Consider the following 23,024-nt stretch of genomic DNA (forward strand, 5'->3'; position numbering starts at 1 on the left):
CGATTAATCTTGCTTGCTGCAGCCGTGCGATTAATCGAGACCTGTCGTGTGACATGCAGTTTGCATCGCGCAACGCATTTGCTTAACGGACGCGACCTTTTCAAACCATACTTCGTCGGATACAAACCCATCTAATAATGCAGGTACCTTCATGACATGCACGCCTGTGTTATGACGCCCGTCAAGCTCTATTCCCGCTATAATTCACGGTGCTGACCGCTGCAGCCATAGTTTGGTATGCACTCGTTGCACAGGACGTATACGAGCCGCGGATGCTGGTGAGTTTTGAGTCTGCAGAGCTTGTCACTAAGATACGGTGAATACTCTCTTCTTGTAAATCTTTACATTCATCTGCTGAAGACGTTCAGGGGAAGGTAAATGTAGACAATGATGTGAAACACGCGAATGGGAGAAGTTTGCCAATATCAAAGATGAGCAGCCTGTTATCTGTGACGAGAAAAACACAGCGTGTTGAACTGGCAGGGTTTAACTGGCAATGAACATCGGAATTCAGAATGCAGCGTTATGGCTAAATGCACTTAGACAACATTTGCCATAAAATGTGACTTTCCAGGACGTCGCACTTCAGCACAGAGCGTCTTGAGGTATACATCCAGCTCCAGTGACGCAGCTGTACCAGAACTTTGCTAGGAATGAGCTCCTTTGGTGACCATCGCGCAGAAGCGCTTATTGTGGCAGCCCCCCCCCCCCCTCATCCCCGATTGCGATTTGTCCTTGACCTGCCTACCGCGACCATTGACTTGCATAACGTTCCGTTAGTAGTCGAGCTCATTTAATTACAGTTAGCCTTTAACACCCGCGTTCTTGGTGGCGAAGTTCCGGTATGGGTGTAGACTGTACCCCTCCACGACAAAGGGAGAACCGATGTGTGATGCCTACTCATCCCTCCGTTTGTCTCGTTGCCTCCGTTGTCTCGCTGTCTCCGTTACCTCCGTTGTGTCAATGCCTCCGTTGTCTCCGTTTCGGTCTCGGACGTCGGCCCATCAGTACATCCGCCAAGAGCTTCGGTTTCGGCGCACCACTCCCCGACGCGGTCCGCCTCAAGACCGGAGCAAGCGCGCGGTCGTGGTGTCCGCGTGAGGTGCGCTACACACCGAATGGAGCCCGCAGTGGAAGTTAGCGGTGTTGAGGACCGGATCAGTTTTGAGGACACGGTCAGCGTTGAGGACGTGCTCTCAGTTGAATCTTTATCCCATGACATGGTCAGTCTGTGACATCGCCATCAAGGACAAGGATGCTGAATCTGTGTGGAGCCAGTGAGCCTTGTGTTGAGGAAGTGGGGCGTAAGCAATACATCCGCACAGAACAGGGTCAGTCTCAGAGTGAGGTCAGTGTGTCACCGCCAGCTGAGTCAACACTGATGACCCCCCCCCCCCCCCCCCCAGGAGGAAAGCGTGGAGCGCCGGCTGCCTCAGGCTGGTGGCGGTTCGCTGGGAACCGGTCCCTGCAGGGCAGCACCCTCACACCGCTATCGGCTGGTCACCTGTCCCGTTCCCTCGCGGCAGGGGGCCGCCGGCGGCGGTGAAGGCGCCGCGGATGGCATTCGTCCGCCGCCGCCGCCAGGATGCGCGCGTCCCTGCCACTGTCCCTGCTGTCCCTGCTCGGGCTCGGCGCCGCCAGGCTGGCGTGCCCCGGCGGCTGGACCGCCGGTGGCGGTCTCTGCTACCGGGCCTTTTCCAAACAGTCGGCCAATTACAGCGAGTCACTGGCCGCCTGCACCTCCGCCCACTCGGGCGCAGTGCTGCCATCTATCCACGACATCGGCACTAACAGCCGCCTGCTCGGCCTGACCAACAACGCGCCGTTCTACACGGGGCTGGTGAACTTCACCGGTAAGCCGCGCTCCCGGTGGCCGGGGCAAGCGATTTGACGACGCTGGCGGGGTGGCTGGGTCTCATCTGCTCGGAAGTTTTGTAATATGAAGTGATTCAGGTAAGCCTAATCAAGCGTTTCTAAGATCCGGACCTCAACGAAGCCAGCGACCGGTGGTGCGCTGGCTGGACTTCAGGCTGAACCACGGTGACGTGGCTCGGATCCAGGAAATAATCGCGACTTGGCGGGATAGTCTGAGAACCCACGGCGGATTCCGTGTCACTCGATCTTGTTAGGCCTGAGTTCGCTCCCTGGCCATTTCGTGGGGCGTCTTGCTGTATTCCAAGTGGCACGTGTGCATGATGAAATGGGCGATTGCTCGCAGAGTAGGCGGTGACCACTAACACTGACAGTCAATAAGTCACGAACGATGCGGGAGGCAGGTAGCAGAAATGAGGTCATAGCAGTATCTTTTGCTTGATACAAGCAGGAAGCACGGCTTGAGCTAAGGGTTTTTCGGCACTATGAGTTTGGAGGTTTCGTGCGAAAAATAACGGATCTTCATTTTACCAGAAGGTGCTAGGTAGCGTAACTATCAAAGTTTGGTCGCATTACCCTAGCTTGTTGTTTCAAGCATTGCTCATATCCTCTCGTCACCCGCAAGTCCGTGACTTTCGACCATTGGAATAACTCGTGCGTTCCTGAAAGAGTTGTCCGTTTAACTAATGTACGAGCCATATCGTACTTTAGTAGTGCAAGCGATAGATAGGCCATGCGTCTCAGGTGCCGCATTTCGTCAGCACGAAGATCGTTAACACCAGTTATCCCAAAATTCTTCTTAACTGCTCAGAATTTCGATTTGGACTGGCGGGTTCTACCGCGGAAATCTCAATGGACTCCCTGCTCACCATTAAGGAAGCAATGCATTCTCTTTGCTTTGTTTTTCCAGTGTTTTTGTTATGCAATGTTAAAACAGACTAATTTGTCGGAATACTTGCGTCAGAAATGCTACAAGAGCATGACATACTCTGATGAGACAAAAAAGTTTGCAAACATGGGCTATTATTCCGCCAATCCAACAAAACGTCAAATGATGGCATGACGTTTACCACCGTACCTGTTTTCGAAGTGAACTTTGGCTTGATGCAATAGTGTATCACATGGTTTATGGTGACGCACTGGTTCACCCTTTAAGCATTGCCCTTCTCGGTGCCTGGCCATTGCCGCCCATTACGCCACCCGCAAACGTGCATTTGCACTGACGTCATTCATATCATGAGAGGTGTCAATTTGAAGCCGGCATGCCCGCATTGTGCGGATGTAAACACTCAAAAGTCCTCAGCAAGTTCTGTCGTCGTTTATCATGACGAGGACGATTGTGACAACTGCAGCTGTTGCGGATTAGGGATACATTCTGGGGCTACCAAGGAAGGAAGAAGCGTGGTGCTGCTGTAAAGCGTTGGCAAATAACTTTGACTAGAACATAGCTAAAATGTAAATCCTTGCTGTATCTTGGTGGCACTGCAGTGGCACTACCCAGCGACATTAGCAAACGTATATGGTTCTTAGTTTTCACCAGAATATGTTTTTGAAATGTGCCGTAAAGGTGGGACACTTCCCTTTAGACAACTCGTCAAATTATCACTAGCTATTTTTACAACTGATTATAGCACAAAACGTCTTATAGGTAACTTTCTGGCTGTTGTTTTCTAATTACACACCTTATATCAGCAACTTCCGGCTAGAAATGTTTCGCAGAGATCCAAAAGCATTTATACAAACACATAAGTTTATGAAATTCGGTTGGATGATTATCAGCAAAATAATGGCTTTATGGAGAGTTGTGATGCCAGATCTCTTGCTAATGAAACTTTGCAGAACCATTTTTTGAAATGTTCAGTAGCATCTCTGGCGCAGAGCCGACAAAACAAATTCCCATATCCTTGTGGTGTTCCTGTTCACAGACATCTCGTACTACAGAGATTACTTACACTACTTACAGAGCTTGCTCATAGTACTTATTAAGCTTACTTATGCTACTTATAGAGCCTGCTTAGGGTACTTACAGACCTTATAGAGCATACATACCTCAACATGATCTAAAATGAGCAGTGGAATGATCATCAAAGCCCGCCTTACCCCGCACAGCACCGATGTAAGCAATAATAGGCGCAGCTAGCATCAAACATTCTCGACCGATTCACATTGCTGACTGTCAGGCCTAGTATTTTCCTAAAATATGGGCGAACTAAAGGCATTGGCCTGAAGAAATTTCTGAAAAGTTTTGTTGAACATAGCAAGCTTTTGATTTGTTGAATACACGTGGTTTAACCTATTGCATATTCAGCAAATTGCATAAAAACAAATTCTGCTTGTGGGAGTGTTGAGTATGTACCAAAACTTCATCTAAAAGTTTTAAAAACCTTCTGGAAGCTTTTTGGCACGTTAATGCATCATGATCACGGCTAATATTAAAATTTGTTGTTGCTGAGCATATGCTAGACAGCTGAAATGCTCTTTGCCTACGCAGTCGTGGTTGCATTAAGTTTATTTTAGAAAACTGATTACTTTTTGCATGCGAACACGGCGCTCAAATGCACGCTGCAAAAAGTCAGTGCTGTAAATGCAGTGACATCTTAAGAAAACTGAAAGGTAACATGTGGAAAGTAGTTGTCAAGTTTGCGGGCCACTGCATGAAAATGAGCCGAATCTCTGTCAGTGTTCAAGCTTGTGCCGTTTCGCTGTTTCCCCGCTCCCTCCCCCCCCCCCCCGACTTTGCTCCCATTGGCTGCTTTCGAGCAGCACCCCAGCGGCCCCATCACGAGCCTGGGGTGAACTTCCGCAGTCAGTGGTGGATTTCCTGCTGAGTTGGGTGGTGATATCAAATGCCTGCTGCACCAGGTGAAATCGCCGTGCAGGCGTCCGACACTCGCCACAGTTGTCACTTTGCCTGCTGTGCTAGCAGGTCCTGTAACGGTAGGAATAAGAGGTTCATGGTCGGTGCCAGGGTCTCATGGTAGATTTACGTTATGATGATCATGCACACAAAGTCATTTGGTTCGTTTCCGGTGGGTAGTGTTAGAGGCAGTGAGCATTGTCCATTATTTATTAACATTCCTTTTCCTTTTCTTGTGTATCTTTGTCACTAGGTGGCAGTTTAAGGGTCGGTAACAGCAAGCCACAGCTTTTACAAGTCACCTACATTTTGGGGATTAAGCAACGAACAATTGCCAGCCATTACTACGATACAGTACATATCTAACAAAGAACAAGAATACGCGAAAAATATGTGTGCGTGCAAATGAAATCAAGTAAGCAGGCATTACGTATCACGCTTTATTAAAACATACAAGCGAGATCACGTAAACAGATATCATACATATCGCGTCAATTGTGTGCAAACGGTTTCAATTAAGCAGCATCGCGCACGACGCGTCAGGCATCATTTATACATGTGTACGATTTTAAGCTAGCATGCATCACAATCAATCAATGCACATGTCACATTCGCGCTAATCGACCATTAGGGGTTGGCCACTGTTTTTTTAAAGAAAAATATGATTAAAATGTAATAAAATAGTAATAAAAAATGACAGAAAAAATCAAATTTTAAAAATTATGAAAAATTCAAAATATAAAAAATCCCGTCTGTGTGGTCCTGTGTTCTGTAAGTGACTTTGAGCTCTAAAAGGGTCACAGGGTCCTGGATTTCCGCATGAGCGTGTCTTGCCAGAAATAGTCGCCGAAAAGTGCATTCCACATTTTGTATTGAGCGCCTCGCAAACCATTAGGGCGCATAGACTTCCAGACATAGCCTTTGTCCCTCACATTATGCATTTCATGTCGTGAACGACGTTTTTTTGCGTGCAAACGCGTTGCAGCAGGAACTTGTATAGATGGCATTTCTTGCCACTCGCGCAAAATGCTATGAATTGTGTTATGCTTAGTGGAAGTCGGATGCAGAGATTCGCAGTGCGTCATTATACCACAGTTGGCGGGCCAGAATTGTGCCACAGTTGAGCTTTCAAGAGCTTAGTGAACGTGTTGCGTGTTACTTAAAACGTGTTACGAGATATATTGCGCTTAGTAGAAGCTGGATGCACAGATTCGCAGTGTAGTGTTATACCAGAGTTGGTGAGCTTGATAAAGAGCTCCGTTTCCAACGTTGTGCGGTTCTTTCTCCTTCCCACCGTCACTAGTAAATCCAAATATGGGGCACTCTCCCCCCCCCCTGTTTGCTACATCGTAAAGGCTAAACTAGGATACCGGTTGTTCATGAACCCCGGAAATTCGTCAAGGCACGCTGTCCGTACTTTCATACTTCAGCATAATTGTCGATGTACCTAGCCAAAAAATAGGCTTTAATGGGCTGGCGGCCAGGGCGTTCGTTTGAACTTGGTCCAGAAATATCATCGCCAGAGGAGGAGCGCATGGGCTACCCATTACTAGACCCTGTCTCTGCTGATAATAGGCATCGCCGATCGAGAACACATTATCCTGGAGACGCTGTTCTAAAGACCGCAAATATCCATTTTTGATAGACCGAAAGCATCAGTTCCATGGAGATCCTTGTCTACCTTAGCTTTCACGGCCCTGATTTGCTCATAGCCTGGTATGTTGCCATAAAAATCGACAGCATCTGCACGCAAGAAAACACTGCCCTCTGGTAGCTCTTCCAGTTGAATGCTTTCTCTAAAAGACGTAAAGTTTTTTTTCTGTAGGACCACCGCATACAGATATCACGGGTCTAAGCGGCACCCCAGGCTTGTGATCCTTAGGCAGTGCACAGAACGCAGGCGTTCTACGATGTCGACGTGTTTAATCTTTAATAGTTTTGTCCGAGAGTTTTCCGCTAACTGCGCTGTTGGGTTTTTTAGCCTCTACCTGGGGAAGGGGCTTCCATTCAGTTCATCACAGCTGTCCCTGTCGCTAAGCATAGCTGAGCCTTGTTAACATAAATGAGCTTATCTAAAATTAAACCCTCACACTTCTTACTCATTTTAATTATGATATCACCATTTTCACTAGGGTCTCTGGTGAAGTTGCGCTGATCCGCAGTGACATTTAGTTTTCCAACTCCGTGGTTTTTGACGTGCGCAGTACGTCAACTTTTAGTCTTTGTAGGCTAACATCTACATCAGTGCTGGAAGGTCCCGGAAAGTTCTTACCGATATCTGGAAATGGGACGACAGATTCGGGATGCGACTTTGATGAGCCTGACCTTTGTTGCGATCTTTTGCGTCTGCCAGACCGAGGCCACTAGGTGCGTTGGTTCACTGGGTTTCGAACGGCTTGCATGCAAAAAACGTGGTTTGCGAATTTACCTGTAACTTTGTAAAAAGCATGGGAGCGATATAGTCTATCTCAGGGAGACCATGGCCCCTATTCGTTCGAGATATAATAAACACAAGTGAGACGCTAAAGACAAAACAGGGAATTCCCCTTTCGGTGGCCTATGTTTTGTCTTAACTCGCTCATGCTGAAATCCAGGGATGTGTGGACCCTTTGGTCCTTTCAGAGTTGAAAGTCATCTACAGAACACAGGATCACCCAGATAGAAAAATGGTTAAATCTGTTTTTCTAAAAAGTCGGCGACCAAACCTTGACGTGCAGAGATCATTATGGCCCATTAGCGCAAATGTGATATGTGCCCTGAAGCGTGATGTGGGCTAGCTTAAAATCGTGTGATATGTGCCCTGAAGCGTGATGTGGGCTAGCTTAAAGTCGTTTGCATGCATAAGAGATGCCTGACGCGTAATGCGCGATGCCTGTGTGACTGAAACCGTTTTAGATATCCCATGAGCGTTTTGTATATATTTTTCTCCATGTTCATGGTTTTTCTCTGAGGAATAAGGCTATTACTACTGCCCTATTTACTTGAACTCGCTTGCATGCTTGAATGAAGCGTGATGCATGAATTCCGTATACTTAAATTCATTTGCATGTGCACAGGTTTTTCGCGTTTTCTTATTCTTGAATTTACACTAAATCATAGACATGGCTGGCAATTGCTCCTTGTTTAATCGGCTGAATGTTGGTGACCTATAAAAACTGTGGCCCGCTATTTAAAATAAAACATGAAAACCGAGTTGGATCACCGGCAAGCCATCTTAGATTTACTTCTGCTATTCGTTTTCATAAATGCACCTTGCCGAAATATCCACGCACCTATATCTCCACTCTCCTGGTTTTTCTGAGTAACAAGGCTATTACTACTGTCTTATATGTGGCCGGTTTCAAACGCTTTCTTGTGTTAAGGTGGACGAATACTGATCTTTGAGAGGCTTTCACTGCGACATATCTGCTTTCTAATCCAGTGGCACACAATCTTCTCTACATTACTAAAGGAACAGTGTCTGCCTGTGCGTGTCCGTCTGTAGACCTCCACGCATAACGGTCAGGAGTTTTAGCATGAAATTTGCATACTGCCGAGATGTGCCGGCTGCGCTTTACAGAGTCGCGTCAAATTTTCGCATTTTGAAAAAAATGAGTGCGTGCCGAAAAAAACACAGAAATCCCCTCGGGTTAACACTGGCGACACCAGTTTCAAAAAGACTGCCGGCCGACGGTCCAACACGCATCGCTTCCCGGAGCCGTATCTCGATAACCAGCGCTCGCAGCGACCTAAAACTTGCACAGTTCGATAGCGCACGGAATGGGCCATCGTACTCAAGTGAGTTTTGTGCGTCACATGACACGTGGCACGTGCACACGTGTTGATAAGTTGAAATTGGCGGTTTTTGACGGTGTTTTACGTTTACCTTCATATCTCGGCACGGAAAGAGAGTAGAGCTCTGAATTTTGTTTCCCAACACTCACAATTGAAGCGGCTACATTTTCAGTGGGTGTCGCAAGCGTGTGCAGCGCACCGTTGCGCTGCAAATTGCATTACAAGTTGCAACCGGCCGAGCTTTCAAAACCAAAGCTGAAAACAAGCCGCTACCGTCAAAACTTTGCGTGATCTAGCGTTGCAAACTACATCAGCGTGTCGGTCCATTCATCCCATTTCTGATGCACTCTTTTGTTGAACGCGTTTTAAAAACTGCCGCTCGCAAATGGGCCTAGACCAATGGGTTGTATGACGGCATTTTCGCCGCGACGGCGGGGCAAGTTGCTACCCCGACTCCCGGCGTACGACCTGGGCGTCAAGGCCTCAATGGCCGTTCCCGCGGCCGGCTCTTGACTGTGTTCAGTTAGCCACGCTTCATACTAAAGAGCGAACATTCGGGCGTGTTTTCAGTCTGCCCGGCAGTAGGCCGGCGGGCTGGTCGTGCAAGGGGATGGCTTCGGATGAGGCATGACAGTCGGCGGCGCGCTGTGCGTTGCGGTCGCCGTGCGCGCACAGGCGTGGCTTTTGTTTCCCCAACATTTACAATTGACGCGGGTACACTTTAAGTTGCATCGCGAGTTTCTGCAACGCACCGTTGCGTTGCAAATTGCACAACTTGCAAGATGTCAAGTTTTAAGAATCGAAATGGTACGGTCATACGTATGACAAGGCACGGGATCACAGATGGATTTTGCTCTCTTCCACGGATTCGCACCTTTTGTGCACATTTCGGCACCTATGGCACTAACACACCCGGGATTGGCGCGCTTAAATGATCAATGGAAGGAGCGAGATGATGTTTGGTGACACGTGCCAGATGTCATGGCGCCCATGTGTTAAGCTATATATTTGCACAATTTTGGTCTTTTGAAGGGCTTGCACGTTCTCGTGATATCTCAGAAACCAGGGAATAAAGTGCACAACGACTGGCATGCTTCGATAGGTGGTCTAACGGGCAATCACTGAGGCGTGTGCGATGTCACACTGCACGTGGCATGTGACACGTGCACATTAGCTGTGAGACTGCACTTTGCCGATGATGTCCATTTTTACGCTTTACGCGGGATTTCCGCTCTTATGGCACGTAGTAACACGATACTGGCATGCTGCGATAGGCCATTGAACTATAAATCCCATGGTCACATGTGTCGCAAGTGCGGGGCGGCACGTTACACGTATCGGGCTCACACGAGCCAGGAAGGTGGGTTTTGCTCTTTTCCACGGGTTTACACGCTTTATGCCATATCTCGGCACCCAGGGAACCTAGAACCGTGATTGAACTGATCTAACCAAGTTGTTCTGTGAGAGAAAGCGCATCATTGCAACGTCCTACAGAGCATTTTTTGACACTTTGGCGCTTCGTTGCCCTGAGGTTTCAAAGCTACCGAGGAGAAGGTGCAGACCACTCCAGAATCACATAGCTAAAAGCAGCGTAAAATACTGGCGGGAGCACTTGGCAACGGAGGAGGAAGCGGAGCCGGTGGTGTGTAACCGATGGTGGAGCGGAGCAGGTGGGGTGTAACCGATGGTGGAGCGGAGCCGATGGTGTGTGGCCGATGGTGGAGCGGGGCCGGTGATGTACAGCCTGATGAATTCAGTGACGCCTCGCCGTCGCCCTCTTGGGAGCACGGCGTCACGTGACTGTAATCCCACTGTAGCATGTCGTAGCCGCCGTTACGACGAGGGAAGCCCCAGTGCAGTGCCCAATGGAGGGCGAGCTATGGGCCCGTAACGACGAGGGAAGCCCCAGGGCAGTGCCCAATGGAGGGCGAGCTATGGGCCCGTAACGACGAGGGAAGCCCCCAGTGCAGTGCCCAATGGAGGGCGAGCTATGGGCCCGTAACGACGAGGGAGGCCCCCAGTGCAGTGCCCAATGAAGGGCGAGCTATGGGCCCGTAACGACGAGGGAGGCCCCCAGTGCAGTGCCCAATGGAGGGCGAGCTATGGGCCCGTAACGAACCTTTTTTACCAAGAACTCTGGCCCCCAACGACGCCCAAGCAAACTAACACGTGGTGAAGTTGCAATAAAGACGGAGCAGGAGGTGGGTCGTTGGTGCGGCAAAAGATGGTGTTATCATAAAGTCAGTGGCGTTCACAATTTCTTGCAGTGGCGAGCGTTGGTGCCAGTTTCTCGTCTGTGGCCAGATGGCTTGCACTGACATGTTCTGCGGGCGCTCTGCAGTCTGAGCGTCGAAATACTACCATACTTGACTGTAGATTACGTCATGCATCTCGCGAGTCACATCACCAAAGCCTGTAAGCACTGCGCGAATATTGGGGATTCGTCAACAACGCAAAAACAAAATAGCGCACGGGTGTCTGCTCCAACGTCGCCTTTAGTCCCACAGATCCAGCCACAAAAAAAACTCGACATCACCCGCAATATCCGCGGCTCGCCCATGGCTCGAGCGTCGCTATTTATTCTGTTTCCATGGCGTCGCTATGGGAATAGAGCTTACGTCGCGGGACCAGGGAAGTCGCACCAGATTACGCGCGCCGCCAGTCCTGGGGACATGAGGGGGGGGGGGGCTTATCTAGGGAGGGGAGGCTTATCTGCAGGCCAATGGCACGCCGCCAGAGATGCTCAGCTCACTCTCAGCGTCACACGGATGTCAAGATGGGATCCACGTTGTGCTTTGTGTAAGCCGGGAATTATAGTTTTTTAGGGGACAAGTGAAGCCTGGGTATCCCAGCTGGATGGGTAAATTCGCGACCCGACACGTTTTGCAAGAATCTGGACCAACATATGCAATCTTCTTGATTTAGGGTATAAAATCCTCTGTGTTCACGACGAAATTATCTTGGTCATTCAGACGGTTCTACGAAAGTATGCGACAACCCATACCTTGGGAGAAAAATCAAGCAACTTTAATAAATACATGAAAAAGCGAATGCAAGGCAAATCAAACAACTGCAATCAGCACCAGCATGCAAAAACTAACGCTGAAATTTCACCTACCTGGGCACACATAAATGTTGACAGCTAAGTTTTGAAAAACATCCTTTTTCTATTCACATTTGTTCCATGAATTGCTGGTCAGTTGTGCCTTAATTCGTGGCTACAAAAACGCAAGCTGGGGTGTTTTATGAGTAGAATGCTCGCCAATGGCTGCAGAGTGTCCAGTGAGCCGCTAAAATCGCTGCAGGCTTTTCAAGCCCATGAGCTGGGCTTGACGGTTTAGACGCGGTTGCTTTACTGCATTGCACATTTTTTGGTCATGTCTGCTTACATACCATGTTCAGTGGAGCAAAAGTGCGTGTTGAGTTTTTAAGAAATTGAGCACCAAATAGTTAATCGGGTGTTCAAATCAGCGTCGTGCTTGTAGGCCTGAGGGGACCCTACCCTGAAATGACTCGGAAAATCCTCGACTAGTTCAGATCGTTTCTATACGTGAGTCGCCCTACAGATCTTCTGCACTCTCTGCAGATGGGCTAGTGCACCATTCTCGACTTTTCTACCTTTGCATTTCATGCGTCATTATCCTGAGTACTTATTCGTTGTCATGCTATTATGTTTATCGCTGCAACCCTTCGGTGATTATTTTTCATATCTGGTCTTTTCGCAACCATCGCCCAACCCCACCCCGTCATTTTTCCTTATTAGTGCCGATTGCACAGTCATGTGAAGAAAAAATATGTCCACAACTTCAATCTCATCAGGGGCCTTCCACCTTCGTAGCACTCTCGACAAGTGCATGGTGATAACTGTTGTTTGGAAAAGTCACCAGCCATGAAGTGTTAAGGCATTGCTGTCCGTCCGATACATGGAACAAGAGTTTCTACGATGATGAAGACGTTATTAAGCTCAAAAATCATGCATTCGTACTGGCGGTGTGGTAAGATTACTATGGCCGAAAGGAGTAGCGAACCGTCGGTAAATACCACTTTTGACGGTACTGGGTATTTATGGCGGCACAATTATTGTCCTCGAGTCTTAGGACAGCAGAACAGATGCAGATGAAGTGCCGCATGCCACAATGAAAGACCGGCCCCCCCCGCTCCCCCCCCCCCACCGCTATTACTCAATGTAGTTGCCTTCGAGCGGCAGGTCATGTATCTCAGGCGACCAAATCAGAAGTTTGGCCAGGACAATGCCCGTGATGTCATCCGGTGACCTTGGCTTACCACATGACCTTGGCCAGGTCAGGCGATGACTGTCTCGTCAAGTGGTCAAGCCCAGCAGGCTGGTATACCGGGTAAACTTGTTCCAGTAGAATGGCCCCGGGCCTACTCGGTGATGTTGACTCTGCGAGATTACCTCGCCTGCTCAGGCCAGCCGTCGCTCTGCCCGGTGACCTTGACCGCCCAGTCTGCCCCTGACCTCACCGGGCGATGGCTCCACCGGCAGGTAACGGCGCCGGCAGCTGGAGCTGGCTAGACGGCTCGCCCACCGACTTCTACCACTGGGCCCGCTACATGCCCGTGCTGGACAACGGCCGGCGCAGCTGCGTCTGGGTGTACGAGGGCGACGGCTCCTGGAGCAACGCCCAGTGCAACCTGCGCCTCGGCTCGGTGCTCTGCCAGCTGGAGCCCTGAGCCGCCGGCCGCGGGCAGCCGTGACGTCACTGAGGAGCTGCCGCGCTGCCGTGACGTCACTGAGGAGGCTGCGGCTCTGCCGTGACGTCACTGAGAAGCTACCGCGCTGCCGTGACGTCACGAGGGCTGCTGCCGTGCCGCTGGGTGCCACAATGGGTCGTGTATTGCCGCCGTGATGTTTTGGGCACGTTGCGGCGTTGTTGTGACGTCACGGTTTCATTCAGCTCTTTTGTGACGTCACGGTGTTTGCCGTTGCGATGGTTTGACGTCAACGCATGCCTTGCTGCGCCCCTGCTGTGCTGCTGTAAAGTCAAGGTTTTCTTGTTACCTTATTTTGCGACGTAAGCAGTCTGCTGCAGCACAATATGACGTCACGTTTCTAGTGTCATGTCATTATAGCTCTTCACTGTGGCAGCTATGTGGCGGTTACGGCACATTTTTTGCCTCTGTGGGACTTTAACATCACAGCATGAGGACCAGGTTAACCGTGATGTCACATTTAATGTTTTTTTCTGAAGATGGTGGCGGGGCTTACGCAACACGCCCTGCTTAGCGTGGGCACCGATCCCAGAAAAGCGTCTTATCAAAAGGGTGGGGTTAGATATCACACAATATCCAACTTATCAATATTACTTGGTAGGAGCTTATAAGCCTTACATGCAGTGCGGGACATATTGTTGGTATGACACATGTTCAATCATGGTTTATTACAGGCTTACAGTGTACCGCGAACTCAACACGTTTTACTTTCAGAGACTGCGAATGCTCGCAGCAGCGTCTGGGGCAGTGAATACAATAGTGAGGATGTCCTCGCTTTCATGCCGCCTGAACCGTACCGCGCCGTATGCGACGCTCCGAGCACACGCAATAATTGCGCCTCGTTGCATGCGTTATTTGGACCGGGCGCGTCTATGAATGCATGGGCACGATGCTCGCAACGCATAGCTCGAAAGAAAAACCATGCCAATCAAAAGCCGGAAATCCTGAAACGAGCCCGTCTGTGGGTAGAGATATTACACGAACTCGGAGCGATCTACGTTTTGGGTCCAGCGTGCTCGCAGCCTTGTTACGAGCGACAAGATGGCCATCGGCACCAGCTTCGCAACACCGTGGTGTGCTTGGCAGCGTTCCCCCACAGGGAGTGCTGCGTCTGACGAGCCAGATCGCTGTGATTTGCAGGACAGGCCAATGTGCTCAGAGCTTGCGCGGCAGTCATGTCCGGCTTCTTTCGCACGGATGTCCGCTACTGCAAGCTCTTATTACTATTTCGTGGAATAGATCTCTCTGATCTTCTCCTTCTCCGAAGAAGTGTGACACCGGATTATATTTGTCAAGAGTTTTTAGGACGAGATGCCAGCAATTGATTACTATTGATTAAAATGGGCGGGATGATTAAGGTGAGCCAGCGAATTATTCCACACAAAGAGATGGACAATCAAGAGGCGACGTTTCCCAATTTAAAAAAAGAAACTACAGTAAGTGGCACGAAACAAGCCATCAGATGAGCTTAAGATTAGCACATGGAATCTTCGCGTGAACTATCTTTCACAACGTTTGGCACCATCGACCTAACAGCGGCCGTAGCCGATGACACGTCGGTGGCCGGAGCCTGGTGCTCTTACAGTAGCCGATGCCACGTCCAATACATTATAATGGCATCAAGTCGTAGTCTGATTCACATTTCTAGTTTTTCAATATTACTACGTTCTGAGTGGATGACATTTTAAAGCTGGCTATCTAGAACGTGACATTGGTAGTTGGTCTTGTTTTAAACGATCGACCACAAGGTTTCACTCTCTAGTAGTTGAGCTGCGCGTCTGGTAAACCAGAGGTACGGGGTTCGATTCCCCGCGGTGCCCGCCGTTCCTGCCAGGGTGAGAGGCAGACGACGCCATATAACCTCAGCAGCTGAGTGTGTCGTCAAGTCCAAATGACACACAATGTTCGTGTGAAAGAGTTCATTAGTTTTCCGCAGGACCATCGACTTGATTCGGAAACAGGCGTCGAAAAGGAACAGTCTCTATAAGCCAGAGAGTTACAAAATGAAGGTAAGAGAGGCGTCGGAAGGGCGGCGTCGCACACTCCGAAGTCTACGTCGTCGTCGTCGTTGTGAACGCTGACGCGGCTCGCGTCGAGCTGCGCCGTCGGAGCCTGAACGTGGACTGATCGGCAGGGACCGTGCGTCCCTGCCCGCGTGTCCAATAAACGCACGTGGCCTACATATGGGCCCCAGTTGGTGAGGACCAATCGGCAGAGGGGCCGCTGGCACCATCGCGGAGACGCCGCCGCCGCGCCGGTAGCCACGGCCCGTTTGCTCGCTGACATAGCTGACATAGGTTTTTCGCGCCATTTACGGAAAGTCCTAACTACAAGCGAGCAATGTATGGGTCATAAACGCTACACATGTCGAATAAACATAACACTATCCTTGAAACACTACAAACATCAACAGCTAACTAACGGGCACTGTTCGTCCGCGGCAGGCGAGCATTTTTGCACCAGCTACACGTAGAGCTGATGAGCGATTATACACTAAGGCTATAAACTACGTCTACACTCTACAGAGCGAACGCTCGCGGCGCGCGTCGAGCAAGAATGGCAGTGTCACACACGACATCATGAACTACTTACTACAGTATCGCGGCGCACATGGTCACAGTGCGGCAGTGTCGCACGGCACCGCCATACTCGCTAGTCGGGGTGCGCACAGTCACCGTCCCATCACATCAACGCTCGTCTGCGTCATGCTCGAGGCCACAGAGACGGGTGATATGCCGCCTATATTGCCCGGTGGGTGTCGTCACGTCCACAACGCGAACCCGGCCGTCTGCGCCAGGGGGCACGCGGGCCACTCGTCCCAGTGGCCAGTGCCCACTGGGCACGCTATCGTCCGCCAACAGCACAAGTTCGCCGACCTTGATGTCTGTATCGTGATGTTACTGGCGTGCGCCTGAGGCCGCCCCTGTTCGCGCCGCCAGTGCTGCTGCACCTTGGTACGCTGCTGCCCCGACTGGCGGTGTACTGCCTGGGGCGCCGCCCGCCGGAGTCGGCGCCGCCCGCTCGCCCCGCGGGTTAATACAGTTGCCGTCTCGCAGCGCTCGTGTCTGGTCCGGGCAGATAGAACACGTAAGACTCGAATATGGCGCAGCCGCATTGAACCTAGATAAGCTTAAGCAAGCGTGAGCAGCACATTAATTTAGGCAGTATGAGTTGTGAAGCAAGTTAAGATGTCTGGATTTCGTCCTCCTGAGGAATTTGACTTCACATCGCCGGAGAGGTGGCCGGCCTGGCGTGATCGGTTCCGCTACAGACTGGCATCGGGACTACACGAAGAGGACGGTGACGTTCAAGTAGCTGCGTTGACTTACAGTATGGGTGCGCAGGCTGAGCATATCGTACCAACATTTAAGCTTACTGCTGAGCAGAATGAGGATTTTGAAGTTGTTGTCCCAAAGCTAGACGGATACTTCATTCCAAAAAGGAACTTGATTGCAGAGCGTCACAACTAGCTTAGATCTCAAAGCTCAAGCGAGACTAATGAATCGTACATCAGAGCGTGGCTCTCTCTAGCTGAGCGTTGCAGCCTCGCTGACGCTGATGAGCCTATCAGAGATCGTCTCATCTCAGGAATGTCTGACGGGGAGCTGTCCCGTAGAATTCAGCTGAAGTCACTAGAGGAGGGAGTGTCTGTAAATACCGTCATTTCGATGATGCGTTATGTCGAGATCGTGAACGGCCGTGACAGCTCTGGTCCGCATGACATGAGTAGGGCTGTGCACCGGCGCAGCACAGGCAGCCGCACCAGCAGCACCACCTGCGACAGCAGCAGCACCAGCAGTACAGACGTCAACAGCAGCCTTCCACCGCGCAACGGCAACAGCATAGTGAGCGTGCCGACTTTTCAACAGCATGCAGATACTGTGGAAGAGCACGTCATGCGTCTCCGAAAGATTGTCCTGCTAAGGGAAAAATCTGTGACAACTGTCAGAAAATGGATCACTTTGCATCTGTTTGTCGCTCCAACGGTGTCAGAGCGATTGTGCGGACAGAGTCCATTGAACAACTATCGCCGCCCAACATTTTTGTTGGCGAAGTAGACAAAGCTTGCGCGCCGTGGAGTGTTACAGTCCTTCTAAATGGTCAACAAGTCGCTTTCAAAGTTGACTCTGGCGCTGATGTTAGCATTCTGACGTTGAAAACGTACAAGAAGCTGAAACTGCCGCATGCCGGACATGCTTCAAATACTCTGAGAAGTGTTGGTAGCGTGCTAAAAGTAGAAGGAAAGATCCACGGAACACTCATGTTCAAGAACAGAGCCGAGCCTGAAGTGTTCTACGTTGTTGACTCAGCTGATGATCTCCTCTCCAGGTCTGCTTGCTCGAGCCTGGGCGTACTGAGGTTCACAGGTGAAGTCAACGAAGACGTCTTCGGAGAGCCAGGTCTCCTGAAGACAGCACCGGTCAGCATTCAGCTCCTTGAAGATGCTGTTCCAGTCGCCCTTGCCACTGCAAGAAACATCCCGCTGCCACTGATGAAGCCGGTGGAAGAGGAGCTGAAAAAGATGGAGCATCACGGCATCATCACTTCGGAGACCGAGCCAACGGACTGGGTCTCTGCGCTGGTCCCCATCCCGAAGCCGAAGAGCAGCGATGTCCGCATCACGGTTGACTACAAGAGACTCAACTAGTCTGTGAACCGACAGGTGTTCCCGATCCCTACTCTGGAGCAGCTGACCTCCAAGCTGGGTGGCGCGACGCTCTTCACCAAGCTGGACGCCTCTTCCGGTTTCTACCAGATCCCGCTGGACGAGGCGAACTCCAAGATGACCACGTTCATCACTCCATTCGGCAGGAAGAGGTTCCTGCGACTGCCAATGGGGATCTCGCTCGCACCGGAGTGCTTCCAGTGGAAGATGGAGGAGATGCTGGACGGACTGCCCGTAGTACGTCTACATGGACGACACCGTGGTGTTTGGAGATGCCGCTAGCCACGATGCACGTCTCGAAGCCGTCATCAGGAGGATCCACGAGTTTGGCCTCAAACTGAACAGGAAAAAGTGCGAGTTCCGGAAGGACGAGGTCAAGTTTCTGGGGATGAAGACCAGCAAGAACGGCATCAGCATGGGCGAAGAGAAGCTCAAAGCGATCCAGCAGCTCCAACCGCCAAAGAATGTCAATGAACTAAGGTCTCTGCTCAGAGTAATCAACTTCCTGGGCCGGTTCGTTCCACACATCCAGGAGTGCTTGAGACCACTGAACGAGCTTCTGAGGAAGAACGTAGCATGGATCTGGACACCACAGCAGCAGCAAGCGCTAGATGACGTGAAAGCAGCCGTCACTTCAGCTCCAGGTCTGGCGTTCTACGATACAGCACGAGAGACGGTGGTCAGCGTCGACGCCAGGAGTTTCGGCATCGGAGGATGTGTTCTCCAGAAGCCCGGCTCCGTCTTCAAACCCGTCGCGTTCTGCAGCAAAAGCCTGACTGACACCGAGACCAGATGGGACCAGATCTGGACTACCGCCGTTCGAGCTGCATCTGGACCACAAGCCTCTGATCCCGCTGGTTAACACGAAAAATTTCGTGGATGCGCCGATCAGATGCCAGCACATGCTCATGCGCTTGATGCGATACAGCGCCACAGCAGTCTTCTTTCCAGGGAAGCAGAACCTGGTGCCTGACTTCCTCTCGCGTCACCCGCTGCAGAAGCGGGATGAAATCAGCGCTGTGCTTCAAGAAGACATACATGGATTCTGCGAGATAATTTTCAGCGATCTTCCCGCTACACCGCAGAGTCTGGTGGAGATCAGCAAGGTGCAGCAAGCAGACGAACTCCTACAGCGCGTAGTTCAGCAGACCCTCTCTGGCTGGAAGGAGGGAGCGAAGCATCCCGACCTGCTGGACTCCTTCGCCTCTCGGGGAGAGATGAGCGCTCTGTACCTAACGTGTGGTACACTGCTGATGCACGGGCGACGCATCGTCATCCCTCCGAGTCTGCGAGATGAAATGCTCACCCGACTACATGATGACGGACACTTAGGACCAAATAAGTGTCGCCAGAGGGCAGCAGTATCGATCTGGTGGCCTCAACTCAGCATCGACCTGAAGCGTCATCTCGAGAGCTGCTCGTTCTGTCAGGTGAACGCGCCCGCCCAGCACGCTGAGCCACTGATGACAACTCCAACGCCATCAAGACCGTAGACGCACGTTGCAACAGACGTCTTCCATTTCAACAACTGCAACTGGCTCGTCACGGTTGACATCTTCAGTAGGTATCTGGAGATACAACGCCTCTTGAGTCTCACCAGCAGCGCGGTCATCGAGCGTCTGAAGCGCCTGTTTTCCCGCTTGGGGGTACCAGATCTCGTGACAACAGACGGAGGAACGCAGTTCACTTCAAGCTCGTCCGCCAACTTCACAGCGTCCAACGGCCTCAAAAACCGCATCACAGACCCGCACACGCCATCTTCCAACGGAACAGCTGAACGGGCCGTGAAAACCACCAAATGGATACTTCGCCAGAGGGACACCCACCTCGCCCTCCTCAACTACCACAAGACGCCTGTGGAAGCAACTGGATACTCTCTAGCCCGTCTCCTGATGGGACGCGAGCTTCAGTCTCGTCTCCCCATCGCTCAGCCAGCCGGAGAAGCGACATGGCAGAATGCCAAACTCCGAGGTCGGCAGAGGAAGAAGAAGCTGGAGACGTGCTTCAACCGAAGACGCGGTGCACGCGATCTTCAGCATCTACAGTCCGGGGATCATGTTCGGATCAAGACGGAGAAGGAGGCAAGCTGGTCCGAGTCCGCCACCATCACAGGGAAGCTCTCTAGACGCAGCTACCTTGTGGAGCTAAAGGATGCTCGCTATCGTCGCAACCGACGTCATCTGCTGCAGATCCCTCCGTTTCAGGTGTTGACACAGCACGGTTCCACGCGGCGTGCTGACCGTTCTGGACACAGGGTGCCCGCTCCAGACCTCTTCTCTGGCCGCCGTACTGAGGTGGCGCCACCGATGCTGTTGCTACCGCAGCTGCGCGAACCGGCGCCTGCACCACCGTCGGTGGTGCCACGGCCACCACCAGCTGTGCCGTCGCCCGCGTCGACAGCGGCGCCGCCGCCGTCGCTGCCGCCGCTGACAGAAGCTACGGCCCAGCCTTGCAACGCACAAGTGCCCCAGACTCAAGACCCACCGCCACTGCTCAGTTTCAGTCCGTGTAAAACGCGCAGTGGCCGCGTTTTCTGAGAAGCATCGAAGAAACAGCATGGAAGCAGCAGGGAAGCGGCGGAGAAGCAGCGGGGAAGCAGCAGGGAAGCAGCAGGGAAGCAGCAGGGAAGCAGCAGGGAAGCAGCAGGGAAGCAGCAGTCTGAGAAGCAGCAGGGAAGCAGCGGGGAAGCAGCAGGGAAGCAGCAGTCTGTAGCCAGTAATTTCGTTTCGCAAGCGTATTATCATTTATTTGTATTTTCTCAAAGGGGGAGATGTATCGTGATGTTACTGGCGTGCGCCTGAGACCGCCCCTGCTCGCGCGCCAGTGCCGCTGCACCTTGGTACGCCGCTGCCCCGACCGGCGGCGTACTGCCTGGGGCGCCGCCCTCCAGAGTCGGCGCCGCCTGCTCGCCTCGCGGGTTAATACAGTTGCCATCTCGCAGCGTTCGTGTGTGGTCCGGGCAGATAGAACACGTAAGACTTGAATAATGTCGGCCGTGTCTCTGCACCACTTCGCTCTCGTGGTCAGCGTGGGAATGACGCAGTCGCCCTCTGACTCTCAGCAGGCTGCTCGGGTCCATGAAGGGCGCTAGCTGATGGGGATGGCTGCCCGTTGGTAGTCGTTTTCATTGTTGCAGAGCGGCGATTTCGGGGCCGAACTGCTCTGCCTGAGCGTTGCGGAGCCAGACGTGTTCAGCGTCACGCAGCTCGTGAACGGTCAGTGGCCCCGATCGTCGATCCGCCTTGGTACGGCTGTTGTGGGCGAAGCGGTGCCTCATGCTGTTGCGCGCGGCGCTCAGCCACGATAAGTACCGGCTGGCGTTTATGGCCGGCGCCGCCGGAACAGTGACGCACGCTGTCACCCTCATTTCGGCCGCCTCCTCGTCTCCGGGGTGGGCTGTCAGGCAGGCAGGCGCGGCTGGCCAGTCATCAGGGCAGCGCCACAGGAAGGCGGGTCCTTGAACTCGCACGCCGCAGGGCGCCAGGCCCGTGACGGCACAGCCGCGGCTGCGGATGTCAGCTGGGTCTAGTAAGCCTGGTACATGACGCCACCGGGGCATCTCAGACGGGTCCTGGGTCTCGGAGATGCGATTGGCGACGAGCGTGTTGTACCGCCGGCTCTCGCTGTTGATCCACTGCAGCACAGTAGAGAAGTCAGACCAGGAGACGGTCTCGTGGATTGTCGTGTCGTGTTCGGCCTTGATTATGTCGGCGTCGCGAGCGGCCATGACCGCAGCCGGCAGCTCAAGCTGGGGCATGCTGAGCTGTTTGATGGGCGCGACTCGCACCTTAGACGTCACGAAGCTGCAGTGCACGGCGCCGTCTTCGAACTCGAACCGTAGATACGCCACCACACCGAACGCATTCTCCGATGCGTCGCCGAACACGTGCAGCTGGCACTTTACGACCACCCTGTTATCGGGAAGATAACAACGGCTCACTCGGACACGGTCCATGTCACACAGTTCCTGCTGCCAGTGGGCGAGAAGTTCTGCGTCGGTGATGACCTCGTCCCGGTCCCATCCTCCCAGCCAGATATTCTGAATGATGCACTTGGCTCGGATGGTGAACTAGAACGGATGGTGAACCAGCATGCCGAGCGGGTCGAACACCGCCGAGGCGCTGCTCAAAATGGAGCGCTTCGTGTTCTCACCCCTGATGGCCTTGACCTTGAACCTGAACTGGTCATCCTGGGCACACCAGTGGACTCCCAGCGTCTTTTTCCACTGTGCCTCGTTGCCCAGGTCCAGGTCGCGTGTCTCATCGCACCTATCCTCAGGTGCGATATCCTGCAGCACCGTCTCTGACGTGCTGGTCCACTTGGTTAGATGGCCTTCGCTCTCGGTGTCGACCAAGTCTAAGAAGTCATCCACGTAGAACCCGGTGACTACCCTGTTCGCCGCCTGAGGGTGCTGCATTTTTCCGTCATTCGCACAGCGCCGGGGCATGTATGTTGCCGTGTATGGTGGCGACTGGGCACCGAATATCACAACGTTCACTTGATACGTTTCCGGGTCCTTTGTCGTGTCCACGTCTCGCCAGAGGAACCGTTACGACTGTCGGTCTTCAGCGCGGATGGCTATCTGGTGAAACATCTATTTCACGTCAGACGCTATCGGCACGCGGCCCCGGCGGAACCTCATGAGCACGCCAGTGTGTGAGTTCAGGTTGTTGGGTCCACTAATGAGGTTGTCATTCAGTGACGTGCCACCACACCTTGCCGCGGCGTCGGACGCTACCCGCACCTTGCCCGGTTTGTTAGGGTTCTGCACGGCATGGTGGGGCAGGTACCACGTTCGACCCTGCGCACCGGACTCAGCTTCGTTCACCTCGCTCGCGTAACCTTGAGTGACATAGTTGTTCACAATGTCACGGTACGACTGACGGAGTTCGGGTTCACGAGCCAGACGTCTCTCAACCGCTCTCAGACGGGTAGCGCCTGCCTCACGGTTGTCTGGAAGTTGCACATCGTCTTCACGCCACAGGAGACCGGTTTCGTGCCGATCACCGGCCCGTTTGGTGGTGCTGTCCAGGATGGACATCGCTCTTTGGTCGGCTTCTGAGTGCTGCCGTGCTTTCTCGTACTTTGTGCCGAAGGCCTCTGCCGTCCAGAAATGCTTAA

General features: G+C 52.2%; 2 protein-coding genes across 2 annotated transcripts; one reads left to right on the forward strand and one right to left on the reverse strand.

Moving 5' to 3' along the window:
- Positions 1–1,585: 1,585 nt before the first annotated feature.
- LOC119093999 (snaclec 3) lies at positions 1,586–13,234 on the forward strand. Its single transcript, XM_037217053.1, has 2 exons — positions 1,586–1,853; positions 13,011–13,234. The coding sequence occupies exons 1-2, from the start codon at positions 1,586–1,588 to the stop codon at positions 13,196–13,198; spliced, it is 456 nt and encodes a 151-aa protein (XP_037072948.1). The 3' UTR covers positions 13,199–13,234.
- An 8,738-nt stretch (positions 13,235–21,972) lies between these two features.
- Positions 21,973–22,320, reverse strand: LOC119089283 (uncharacterized). The gene has a single exon (XM_037211950.1). The coding sequence runs from the start codon at positions 22,318–22,320 to the stop codon at positions 21,973–21,975; it is 348 nt and encodes a 115-aa protein (XP_037067845.1).
- Between the last annotated feature and the right edge of the window lie 704 nt (positions 22,321–23,024).

Source organism: Pollicipes pollicipes, unplaced genomic scaffold (assembly GCF_011947565.3).
Source record: "Pollicipes pollicipes isolate AB1234 unplaced genomic scaffold, Ppol_2.1 Scaffold_1600;HRSCAF=1878_pilon_pilon_pilon, whole genome shotgun sequence".
Lineage (NCBI taxonomy): Eukaryota > Metazoa > Arthropoda > Thecostraca > Pollicipedomorpha > Pollicipedidae > Pollicipes > Pollicipes pollicipes.

What these genes read in the sequence shown, in the direction of transcription:
- LOC119093999 (XM_037217053.1), top strand. Translation starts at nt 1,586, where the DNA reads ATGCGCGCGTCCCTGCCACTGTCCCTGCTGTCCCTGCTCGGGCTCGGC. An exon ending in GGGGCTGGTGAACTTCACCG is followed by an intron (nt 1,854 to 13,010) that starts GTAAGCCGCGCT and finishes CTCCACCGGCAG; the next exon opens with GTAACGGCGCCGGCAGCTGG.
- LOC119089283 (XM_037211950.1), bottom strand. Translation starts at nt 22,320, where the DNA reads ATGCAGCACCCTCAGGCGGCGAACAGGGTAGTCACCGGGTTCTACGTG.